At 36.5% G+C, this 12,703-nt stretch overlaps 1 protein-coding gene across 1 annotated transcript in view; it reads right to left on the minus strand.

The window, feature by feature from the left end:
* The window catches only part of HACL1 (2-hydroxyacyl-CoA lyase 1), a 21,178-nt gene continuing 8,475 nt past the window's right edge, over window positions 1–12,703 (minus strand). The window contains exons 6-17 of the mRNA XM_030971302.1: window positions 12,303–12,380; window positions 11,227–11,321; window positions 10,709–10,821; window positions 8,955–9,090; window positions 7,726–7,831; window positions 6,275–6,358; window positions 5,878–5,979; window positions 4,796–4,950; window positions 3,491–3,649; window positions 3,090–3,197; window positions 2,311–2,497; window positions 1–1,926 (exon numbers count right to left, since the gene is read on the minus strand). Of these exons, the coding sequence (XP_030827162.1) occupies window positions 1,894–1,926; window positions 2,311–2,497; window positions 3,090–3,197; window positions 3,491–3,649; window positions 4,796–4,950; window positions 5,878–5,979; window positions 6,275–6,358; window positions 7,726–7,831; window positions 8,955–9,090; window positions 10,709–10,821; window positions 11,227–11,321; window positions 12,303–12,380 (1,356 nt within the window). The 3' untranslated portion in view covers window positions 1–1,893. The remainder of the gene's footprint in view (window positions 1,927–2,310; window positions 2,498–3,089; window positions 3,198–3,490; window positions 3,650–4,795; window positions 4,951–5,877; window positions 5,980–6,274; window positions 6,359–7,725; window positions 7,832–8,954; window positions 9,091–10,708; window positions 10,822–11,226; window positions 11,322–12,302; window positions 12,381–12,703) is intronic.

Consider the following 12,703-nt stretch of genomic DNA (forward strand, 5'->3'; position numbering starts at 1 on the left):
TTTATTAATTTTCAAGTATAAAATAGTATTTTCTACATTTGTTATCCAACGCAAATTATCTCCCCTGTGGTCAGTTCCAGCATTAACTCTTACAGATATTTTACATCATAATAACGGGTTGTGTTTAATCAGAGAAACATATCAAAATGAATTTGTGAGACAAGAAGAATGAAACAAAATTAATGTCAAGATTCAACATTGTTCCACCTTCCTTGCAGAGTATCCCAGAGAACACAGCAACTCAGCAACCTAACATTTTTTTGTGAGCTGTATTCATTCTAGGATTTTATCCTTTTGCACTTCAGATTATTTTGGATATTATTTCTTTCAGATATTATCTTCCCGTACCAGTGTGCAGAGAAATTCCTACATTCCTCTGCCTAACAGTAACCCATGGCCTTGGGCCAGACCCAAACCAAAGTGCCAGACCCAATAAGCCAAGCCTTTTGGAACAAACCTGACTGCAGGCCACAATCCCCTGCCAGCTCAGTGCTTTCTTTCCTTAGGTCATCAAGTGCTTTCCACTAGATAACTAACACTTACTGACAATGGAATAATAGAAAATAAGGCAAGCAAAACCCAAATCAGAGACAGAATATTCCCTTCTGTGCATGTAACAACAAAGAACCTCGCATTTAAGATCAGATGCAAATATAAAGTAATCTGTTTAAGAGTATCCTGCATAGTAACTGTTGTAGGCCATGACAGAAGCATAGACAAAGAGCTACTTAATTTCTAAAGTCTGAGCTCTAAGTCAGATTGTCAGATGCAGCAACAAATGAAAACACAGTAGACAGAATACAAGGCAGGCCAAATATCTGCTTCAAATGTCACCTCTGCATCACAGTGCAGGTGGGACTCTAGGCCTCCATGCAGTTACAGGAAGAACCTTTGTTGTACAATTAGCCAGCCACAGCACAAACACTGGTGGTTGCTTTGTGATGCCATCCAAAATTAACATTATGCTCCAGTCTAATAGTTTTTATTGTTGTTGTTCTGGTGAGGGATTTTTAAAAATTTGGTTTTCATTTGGGTTTTTCGGGTTTTCTTTGTGGTCTTTTTGATGGTGTCACTGTTGATATTTCAGTGATGGTGATGGTAATGTTTTATTTATAATGCTTCTGATTATAAAGATTTACAATCTATTAATACTGGAAATCTCACTAATAAATAACGCCATGTTTTCAGCCTACAGACATGGTGGTGTTTGTGAAGAGCTAAGCTTCAAACAAAAATCCAGGGTTTGCTTTTCCTACAAACACCATAAGTTCCAGTTAGTAAAAACAAATTCAGTAGACAGAAGCTTAGCCCTTGAGCAAGTTTGCATTTTTAATACACTACTTCTACATACAGAAGAAGATGAAAAATCTGTAAAATTAGGAAGCTACGACCAATGCAACAGGCTTCAATGCATAATGAGGTCAATCAGGAATTATTCACAATAAGATGCTTTAGTTTGGTCCTTAGAGGACAAAGGTTTTAACAAGCAGAATGGTGGTGTGGTTGGTTAAAAATCAAGCTACTATAATTGCAGACTGGCAAACACTTCTGTGTTTCAGAGAGCATAAAACCCTCACCTTATTCTGTTCATCCAGAACATTCAAGATTTTAATTCACAGATAATGGGTATTACTCTGAGTAAAAGAAAAAGTATATAATTTTATCATTAGCGTTTGTGTACAATCTGTTTGAAGGCCTGATATACATTTCATATGTGTCTTTCTCATTTTACAATTACCTAATTTCAGCATTTAAAGATTCCTCTAACAGCAGTTCTAAAATCCCACTTTGTTCCAATGCTTATGCAAATACAGTTGTATCAGTTGCACTTCCAGAAAACAACTCAGTTTTGTTTAACATGATGCCTTGCACCACCATCATCTTCCTCTTCTACTACAGGTTGGAACGAGTCAGCCAGGGAAATTCCTGGAAGCAAAAAAACAAACCAACACAGAATAAAAACCACATCAGAATGGACAAACAGTAAGAGGGAATCCACAGGATATAAAGAGTGCTTAAAAATGGTTCATCTCCTTTGGTCTAAAATGAAAAGGAATAACCTTAAATTCTGGAAACAGTCATTAAGGACACTATACAGCCAGTAGGGGGAAAAACCCAAACAAGCAGATAGCAAGGAAAGTAGATGGCATGGTGTAAAAGGACCTATTTTTTCCATCTCCCAATTCTAACAACAATCTTTCTTCCTTGCAACCATCCTGCCTCCTCTGTGGTTTAAATGATAGTCCCTAAGGTTTTCAGAAGCTTACCACTATGAAGCTTGCAGTAAAAGAAAGGAAAAAACATACACACCTGTTTCTTTCTCTCAGATTGTGGATCAATCATTACATTTATAAGAGAAGGTGTTTGCTTGTCAGCCACACTTGCTTTCAGAGCATTCTGCAATTCTTCTGGTGTTTTAACAAAGTATCCTTTACCTCCAAAGGCAGACATAATTTTCTCATAGTGTGCATTTGGCAGGAGAGAAACAGGAGGTACACTGTAACAGAATGGAAAACATGACTAATGGCATGGGAAAATTGCCAGGCTGACTAATTTAATTACTTTAGCACCAATTTTAAAGTGCAAGATGATTATTGTGCTGGCCTGATGAATTCTTCTGGGCTGAAAGAACTATGGTTGCTGTATCACCTCAGATGTGTTTACAGGGTACCATACTAATTTTTACCTTGTGGAGTCATTTCTCAGCTAAGCTTTAGCTTAGTTCTCTTAGTACAGAGATCTCAGCTCAGAAACAGAAGTCCTGCGTAAACTCAGATCTCAGGTAATTTTGGAGAGTATCAGGATTTTGAAAGTTACCCACTATGAACTCTATACTGCGTGAGCTGAGCTGCTGCAGGAATCTGAGAAAACCAACAGAGAATCATCTCTCTGCTGTGCTGCTGTGCAAACAGTAGGCTGGAAGTAGGTTGGCTGTTTGCTTTTGGTAACTGGTTCTTACTTATATGAACCTAGCCCAAGACTAAATTGATTTTATAAATGTAATTTTAATCTGGATCATAAAGCATTAAAAATAAGAGAATGACCATTTGGTCACTTCCATAATTACAAAGGACATTGAAGATGCTTACCATGTAGCAAGGTCACCAAACTTTAAGATTTGCTCCCAGGAATTTGCATCCAAACCAGTGTAAATCCCATTGTTGTTTACTACAATTATCAGGATTGGCAAGTTGTATCTGTAAAAAGACGTATTTGGAAGAATTCTGAAATACTTGCCCCCTTCTGTAAGATGCTAAGAGTGTAATTTTCCTTACAAGTAAAATGAGAAAAAAACCAAACCACTTCCACCTGAAATATGATTCAACCATCACTAGTAAAGCACTACATCACAACAAACATCAAAAATGAGCATGCATGTTTTCTGGCTTGTTTTCATGTGTTTTATGGATGCCCCACCTACCAGCAGTTAAGTTCTTCTAGTTAAAGTGACCCTGAAGAGCATCTTCTTGAGCCAAAAAAAACCAGTTACCTGCAGATAGTCTCCACTTCCATTCCAGAAAATCCAAAAGCACTATCCCCTTCTATGCAGACAACTCGCCTTCCAGGTGTGCGGTCCCTGGCTACCATGGCAGCTGCTATGGCAAAACCCAGCCCCACTCCCATGGTTCCAAAAGTACCTGCATCAAGCCTAAAGGGAGAATACAGAATTACTGTCCCTTTATTTCTACTCAATCTCTTTAATTAATTCATGGTGCCTTACTTTTAATACTTTGCCATATAGTATGCAAGTATTGTTTTATAAACAATTTGTATAAAGAGATACCACATGCAGAGATTATTATAGTCAGCCAAACATTTGATAAAACTGCAAATGTTTTAAGTAATATAAACATACTGGAAAACTCAAATTGAAATGAAGAACTCTTGTACACTAGTGCTACAATAAAGAACTATTCTCATATGCTTTTAGCTTGCATAGTTACAGTATTTCAAAAACATTCAATTACTGTAGAGACAGACAACATGAAATATTTCTATATTTAATTCCTTGAAAATATAACTATTAGTCTGAAAGCCATTGATTAAATACTGCTGTTCAAATTTTAGTCTTCTGTTCAACCATTTGAAATCAAATTGAAAGCTATAATTTAGTTAGATCATTTCCATCAGAAGCACATAATGGATACAAAAGTACATAAAGCACTAGATTATTCTAGGGTTAACTGCTTGAATTTCCTTTCAGACATGTGCAGTGCAGTCTGACGAGACAACCAGTAACATTACTGTGTACTTATTTTAAATAAGGGGGAAAATAGACACTCTTTCCCCAGCTCTACTGGAAGTAGATGGGTGTTGTTGGTTGTTTTGCTCACAAAGCAGCATTTTGAGTACCCACACCTTAGTCATGCAGGTTTACATGAAAGCATGCCCAACATATAATCCAATTTTCAAGTTTTCCCTGTTCTGAAGTGTTCCAAAGAAAAACTCTTCATGTGAATTCTTTTCAACATAGGAATCCAAATGATTGTTTTTATTTTTCATCAATATTTACCACAGACTCTGAACACAGAAACAAACATCAAGGTCAGGGAACTGAACACAATGCTCATCACCCCCTTTCCATAAGAAGAGAGCAACTATCACCATTCTGCTGCAGAGCACGCAGAGAATTGTTACACTCTATGACAGGACATCAGTATGTGAGCGGAGAACTTTCCTTAATCCCTCTCCCAACATATCATACTTCTGTTTTCCAGGCCATTATACTTCTTAGCTAAATGAAAACATTTATGCAGAAATGTAGCATGTTGAGTCAGAACAGAAGATATCACACCTTTGCCGGGGATAGAAATTTGGAAGCATAGTCCGTCCAATGTCCATGGTGTTTGCTCCCTCACTTACTAAAATGCAGTCCTTGGGTATCAGTTCTCTGATGTGATGAAAGACTGTATAATAATTCATAGGCAGAGATTTCTGCAGTGCTAATCCCTTTAAAAGAAAAGATATTAGTAACTCCCATGAATAGAATTTAGGGTGCAGAACAGAGACATATAAATAATAATGATGGAAATAAAATACACTCTGCTAGGTAAGGCTGGAGTATTTGGTTTTTCAGGCACTGCATCAAGGTCACTCCTTCTTTATCTATCCTGGTGACACAACATATTTATCAGAGGCTCAACAAGCTCAGCAGCCCTTCAATGGCCTATCATTAGCAGAAGCTATTAAAACTCTAACCCAAGAGGCTCATGAAATTTTTCTACATCAGGTGTGACTATTTACAACCCTAAGTGAGCTGTAATCTGTGTGCTGGGAGACAATTCAAAAGCACAATCTGCTAAAATGACTTTATTTTAGATCCCAGTCTTGGGAACATGCACCTGAAGTTATAGAATATGAGTTACACAAAGTTAGGTATATACCAAGCATTTGTGGTCTCTTTGCCTTAACAACTACTTCTTTTTTACATAGATTAAAGCTAGACCAGCATTGCTAAACTGCACAATTACAAACAGTGATTACAATTAGAAGAAAACTAATTGTAATCATTAAAACTGGCTTCGCCCAAGCCAGTTTCCACTTGGAATATCTGTCTATTGCTTAGAAGTCACTGCCCATAATACAGCCGCTCTGGCTGTGGTCTCCTACTAATGGCTTTAAGAATCCAATCCCAAAGTGCAATGATTTCTACACAGCTTGAATTTATACAAAATCATAGAATACTTAACCTATAATGATTACAGTTTCTATGCATAAGAAGTGTAAGCCTGTATGAGAATGGTACAAATTTTCAAAGTCTGGGTGACTTAACTGAGATATAATTGAGGAGATTGGATATAGACCAGTTATAAAACTGACAGTTTATCAGTGCCTGTTATTGCAAGAATCCTTTTATTTTCTTTAATGTCACACTACCTTCGATCTTTCCTCGTTGTTCTTTATTTTCTCTCTTAGCTTCTGCCACCACTCTGAATTAGAAGGATATTTCCATGATCTTCTGTTGAATTCTTCTAAGAGCTGGAACAATATTGGAATGTTGTAAAGGGGTCTTTCAACATGTTTAAAACACAACAAAAGCATCAATAATAACATTACTAAGAACCATCCCAGCACAATCACAGTAACACTAATCAGAATCTTTAACATAAAATTTGAGAATAGACTGGATATACAATATGAATATACTGCCTGAAAAATGGTTTTTCTTGAACAGTTGGGTTTTTTTTTTTCTTTTATTTTTAACTGGAAAATTAGATCACATGAATCAGAGGAAATTGAGGTCAAAATCAGAGGACATAGGACATTACGTTACCTGCTCAGTCACGGCGTTTATGTCACCTAATAAAGTTGCAGCTGGCCTTACATTATTCCCCAGCTCTTCTGCACAAATATCAATCTGTATTTCAAAAAGAAAATCAACCATTAACTCAAGGATATTAGCCAGAATTTTTTTTTTTCAGTTCCAGTGAGGAACATGCCCCAACATGCATAGATGCCTAACATTGTCTTCACACCCTATTTTGGCTGCACAGGTAACTTCCTTTGTCTTTCCTTGACATGACATCAGGAAACGTTTTATACAAAGTAAAACCCTATGGTACATACCTATTTTAATGACAAGTTATATATATCCTTAAAGCTGACTGCTTGCTTCTTTCAAGCTCCTGTAGACACCGTAGAAATTTATTACAGCATTGTATGTGAGCTAAAAATCTAGGTTAAAAAGCAGGTATACCTATACAAAGCAGCAATTTTCTCACTGAGAAAACTGTGTGTATGCTACTTGACAGTAAGAACTTAACATGAAGAAACTGAAAAGTTAGTTGCAATTACTGAAGCAAATCTATCAGTGATGCATGAGCCCTCTAAGGTTACATAAACTGTTATTTTTGACCAGGTCACACAGACTATGAACTGATTTAGTGTTTTAATACTAATCTCTGACAGTGAAAAAAATTAAGTGAAATGAAAAAATGTTATCTTTAAATTTTTTAGGAAGAGGAAACATAAAATATGTATTATTTGTAAAAATAATATTTGCAAAAATAACATGTATTTTTAAAAAATTAGCTTAAAAATTAATGCTATTAAGTTTGAAGTGAAGTTTGGAACTTTAGACTATGTTCCAGGTCAGTGTAAGCAGGACAGCCAATATGTTGAATCAACCACTACTATTTGATCACAGAGTCTTGGAGAGGAGATTTTAAGGACACAATGTAAAGACTTCTCTTTCTAAAAGCTGGCAGATTGTCAAATGCATTAATTACTTAAACAGCCTTTCTTCCTCTTACTTCATTTCTGAGTAACTGAGCTCTTACATTATGACAGGATCTGAAAGCAGTTCTTTTTCAGAAAAAAATCAGCCAAGAGAGCAGTATGAAAGATTCCACAATTTCAAAGACAGTTTTCTTTCAATCACAAAAATCCCAATGCTCCAAAGATCACAACAGTATTGTGAGTCTAACCCTGTATTAGTCAACTGCATAGATGTGTATGCCCTCCTCATTACAGCAGCACCAAGCTCTTGATACTAGGAACAATATTGTAAGCATTCTTGAAAAAAAAATCAGGAAGTAAAAACAATAATTAAAGATAGCATAAGTATTTCTGGAGAATTACCATAACTATATGCACCATACTGCACTGTCCGTATGGCAGTATTTGCCACATGAAACACATTACCAAAATATTTTACAATAATTGCTCTGGTCAATGCTAGAACACAGAAGATTTCTATTCAGTGATAATAATTTTCCTGCTTACCTGAATAACCTTTACATCCTGTCGATACCTTGGTGGAAGACCAAAATGCAAAATCCAATTCAACCTTGCACCAAGCAAGATGATTACATCAGCATGCTGTAATGCCCTAATAAAGGGAAATGACAGAAGCAGATAAGAAGGAATCACTATTACATTTAACAGTCTCTGCAAAATTAGAAACAACCCTAACCACCACAGCAAACCCCAGAATACACATAGAATTCTTCATTGCTCTAAGCTGCTTGCTTAGCCCCAAAACCCTGTATCCTTTTATACAGCCAATCACCAAGCCACTCTAAAGTTAAGGAACTTAAGAAGAAAATTAATTACTATTCTCCTATTACACTATAGGAGAGGAATCATTACATTGGGAAACCAACAAGATGCTAGAATAATGCTCAGGTTGAAGCAAAAGACTTGCTATTGTGACACTGGCAACGGTGGGTGACAAAATTAAGATTGGTATGGGCCTCTTAGTTTAGTCTCCCATAATTTATCTTCCAGATAGGCAGACAATATTTGGTATATTTTAGTCTCCATTCTGCCTAGCAGCATGCTTAACAGTGCTAAAGCTAATATGCTCAGTAATGGACAGCATTTTACTTCCAGGGTATATAAATGCTCCATCTGCAAAGTGACTGTGCATATTCATACATAGTGGTGTTCTTAGAGTTCATTCATATTAATTTTACCAAAAGCCAAAAAAAAAAACCCTGTTAAAAATCCCTTTAAACATAGTTGTTCAGAGTAGTTTGAAATATCTTACTTTTCTTTATAAATAAAGTGCAATTTAGTGATAGGGTATTGCAAACACCACACAGAAACAACAGCTGGCAAAACTTCAACTGCAACATGGGCAGTTCAAGCTTCTGTTTAAGGTTGTAAAGTAAAAAGAAGGAGTTTGTCTAGTGCACGAAGTTAAATGTTTAACATAAACTGTTTGCCAGCTCTGTTTTGTATTACAAAATACACACTAGCAACATTAATCCATCTACTTGCCATAGGTTTCACAGCTACAGAATATAAAATATCTCAAAGTATCCTCCTGGTCAGCATTCTAAAGTGATCCACTTAAATCTGTTGTCCCTTTTCCAGCAGGATCGCCAGTGCTGTACAGTGTGGTGCAAAACATAGTTGAAAAAATTTTTGTGGTATGAATTTTCTCTTCCCTGGCATCTGTAGCCCACCAAAATTCCTAGCTGTTTCTCAGCTGTTTGCTTTATATTTACATTGATCTTGCTGCAGCTACACAATTTGGATGGTTATCAGGAACTACTCCTTTTGCCATTGGTGTAGGCAAAAAAGGCAGTCCACAAAGGTCCACCAGCTTTCTGACGTTGTTTTCAGCATGTGAATAAGCAGCACCTGAATGAAATGAAAGAGACTGCTTAATACCACAGAAACTAACTGTATTTGCTTGAACTACAATTAAGTTGATTACATTATGGCAGAAATAGCACTGTTTTCCACTACGAAATCTGCCTGTTACTTTTCATTCTGAAGAACTCAAAACTAAACATGCCAAATCACAGATATCTGCGGTTAAAATTTCACATATTTTCAACAACAAGTTTTGTTTGCTTGGTTTTTTTGTAAGACTTCAGCTGAACTCTTTTATCAATTTTTATGAAGCAGGGAAGGGAAAAATAGGAGATCTTGTTTATTTAAAATGACAATTTTTTAGTGAGTGAAATTTGGTATTATGGCACAGAGACTTCTGCAGCAGCAACACAAGATGATCTTTATGTTGTGTCATGTCATTTCCTGCTTACCCCTTGCTCCATAACAACCTGCCCAAAGACTCTACTAGAAGCCTTTAGAGAAAAGAGAGAAATACAAACAAGTCCTTGCAAAGGTATGTGTTTGTGCATACATTTCCTGTGATGCTACAGCAGTACATGGCTGCTGAATTAAGCTTGCCCAGGCAACCTGAATTAACTGACTGGTCTTTGTGCAATGGCTTGAATCTATGAGCCTTAAATCCTGAAAAATATGCTTTTGCAAATCATTCAAAAAAAAAATTCTGCTAACAACAATATATAGCAGAAAGTCCAGGTACATTTGTTGAGTAAATTCTCAATTGCTGACATAGACAAAACATATCACTTTTTTTTTGAGTTTTCCACCTTTCACTTTCAAAGAACACCCTTTTCTTCCTGTGTATCCAGCCAGAGAGAAAAAAACCAAACCCTAATCTCTTCTGATCTACCTTCTGTTTTCAATTTCATTACCTAATCAATCATAAGATCCATCTCAGTTCAATCACTGCACTCCCCAGTTAAACCCAGACAGAGATCATTCCCCATATCTGCAGGAAAACAGCCTGGGTTAAATGAGCTGGTTACTTTAATTCTCTTCCTAGCTGACCTGTATCTTCAACAGAAACACCCACTGCACTGGCTAACATTCCTCAAGGAGGCATAAAAGAAGTGAAGCAGCACAGAAAATAATTACCCCCCATCTCCAGGAATTTATTAGACTGGCAGAGTACAAAGAAAAGTCTGTAAAACAGCAACAGCAGCAGCACCTGTTGTGTTGCTGTACATACCCACACAGGCAGGCTGGCACTTTCAGCAAGAACCAACAGAAAAATGACCTTTGGTTACTCTGATTCTTGCTATATATGTCAGAGCAGAGAATATAATTTCTTTAATAGAATTTAAATTGCTTGGAATTTTGGAAGTGATCCCTTGGTATTTGCTCTAGGATTAAAGACAATAGTTATCTGATTTTTTTCTACATAAACTTGTATTTTACCAATTGATTTTTCTTTAAACTAGATGAAAAATAAACCATTAAAGAACAGAAAAAAATTCTAAAACCAGAGCAGATTTTAACACTAAAATCCAAAGAATTTTGTGTTTTTACTACTGGTTGGTTGGTTTGTTGGACTAAAAAGAAGATGGGTAACACTTCCAGGGAAAAGCAATCACTGTTCTTGTCCTGAACATGCACAGTTCAAAGCTACAACAAAGCATTCTACCTTTGCCAATGATGAGCAGAGGCTGCTGGGAAAGAGCAATGACAGAGGCTGCTTTGGATACAGCAGAGTGTTCAGCCATGCTGATGGGAGGTGGCAGGCAGCATTCTGTGTACCTGCTGCCAAGCAAAACAAAAGAGACTCTTTAAAAAATTCAAAACAAGAAATGCTGAAAGACAAAACCTATTGTTTAGCATAAAATTGCAGTTGCTACACACCATGCCACAGCATTTATTAGAACAGGAAATATTTTTTTCAAAACAGCCTTTGAAGTTTTCCCTCTTTTCCTCTTTAATCTTGTAGGTAGTTTTGTTTCAGAGATATACAGAGTGACATCATTATATTAACATATTAACTCATTCTTTTTTGCACATTTCATTACAAACTGTAATATGTATCATGTTATGATGGAATGTCACGTTTAGAGGCTAGATTTTCTTGTTTTAGGAAAGAAATTGACCTATAAATGAATTTTCTTTTGTTCAATAACTTTAAAAATAATGAATGTAATCTTTACGCACTTGACAGAGCTCTTATTCACCTGAAGATTCACAAAATCCCCGGGTATGTCAATATAGCAGGAACCTGGACGACCATACATACTGGTTCTTACAGCCTAGAAAACATACAATCACAGCTTTAATCACTGTTTGACAGGATTTTAAAAACATTTATATTCAAAAAAGCAAGAAAACTCTGCTGTAGGCAGACAAGGTGTACAGTTTCATTTTGCTGATTAATCACAGTGGGAGCTTCCATGGATTTATACCAACAAAATAAGGTTTTGACAGCTATTTACACTTTCTCTTATATACCGGCTGAAGCCTTTCAGTAGATGTACAGTATTAGCCTCTAAATTCTTTGTTTCATTTGCAATGAGACAATGGCTTTATTAGCTGTTATGTTTGGAGATACAAAATTAAATATTCATGCTGAATTCTACTTAAAGTAGCACAAACAGAGTAAAACCAAGATAACCAATGCCTCTGTTCTCTATTACTTTTGATCCCAGTTCTTCTATTGCAGGTAGATGCTCTGCTGAATCTGCACTTCTGGAAACAGTATGACTGTATGCAGAATTTAGGCTTACATGGCTGAAGGGCTGCTACAGCAGTACCAGGAGACTTCTCTAATCCTCTCTGAGGCACTGAGATAAGGATGTGTTCTTTCTCACTCTCAATAAAACCCAACAGAACAACAACCAAACTCAAACCCCAAACACAACCATCTCCACTGCCCCCCTCCAAATCTCCTTCACATGCCAATGGTAAAACAGCTGAAGCATTACATTTCTAGTTATTGCATCTCTCCCTAAAAGCATTTATTTCATAAAAATTTTCCAACTCTATCTGAAGCTAACAAAAATCACTGCAGGGACCAGTAAGCATCTGACTGGACTAGGATCTATTTCTAGCCTACTCCACAGCATTGTTCATAAGGCAGAACCTCCCCAGTTGTTAATTTACTCAATCAACCATCACCTCCTCTCTGCCAGAGCAAATTACTTAGAATAACAACTATACAAAAGTAAACCCTCAAAACTTAAACAGGAGACAGTTACCTGATGTTCTGTTGCTCATTTTGTATTTTTTCATACCTTTTCAATAACAGCAGGAATAACTTCCAGGCTGCTTGGGCGGACAGACAGCTTGTTGTACAGCCTGCCAGCTTCAACCTGAATCAAGGCAAATAACCATTGTATTGATTTATCAAAGTAATTTTCTAATTTCCACATGAATAAAATGAAAGAAATGCCAGATGAAAACCAACGAGGTGGAAACTTCCCCATAGAAAAATGCAGTAGCAACTGGTGAAAACTGTCAAAACCATACTCATTCCTCCATGTACTTAAGTTTTTTGGCTTTTTTTTCCTTCCTCCATAAACTGGTTTATTTTCTTGGACATTTTGCTTTTGTCCACCTCAGAACAAACAAAGGTAATTTATACTAGCTGAAAACCTAAAAGAGAGTACGAATTCCAACATGAAGGCATTGGGCT

The sequence above is a fragment of the Camarhynchus parvulus genome, chromosome 2, assembly GCF_901933205.1.
Source record: "Camarhynchus parvulus chromosome 2, STF_HiC, whole genome shotgun sequence".
Lineage (NCBI taxonomy): Eukaryota > Metazoa > Chordata > Aves > Passeriformes > Thraupidae > Camarhynchus > Camarhynchus parvulus.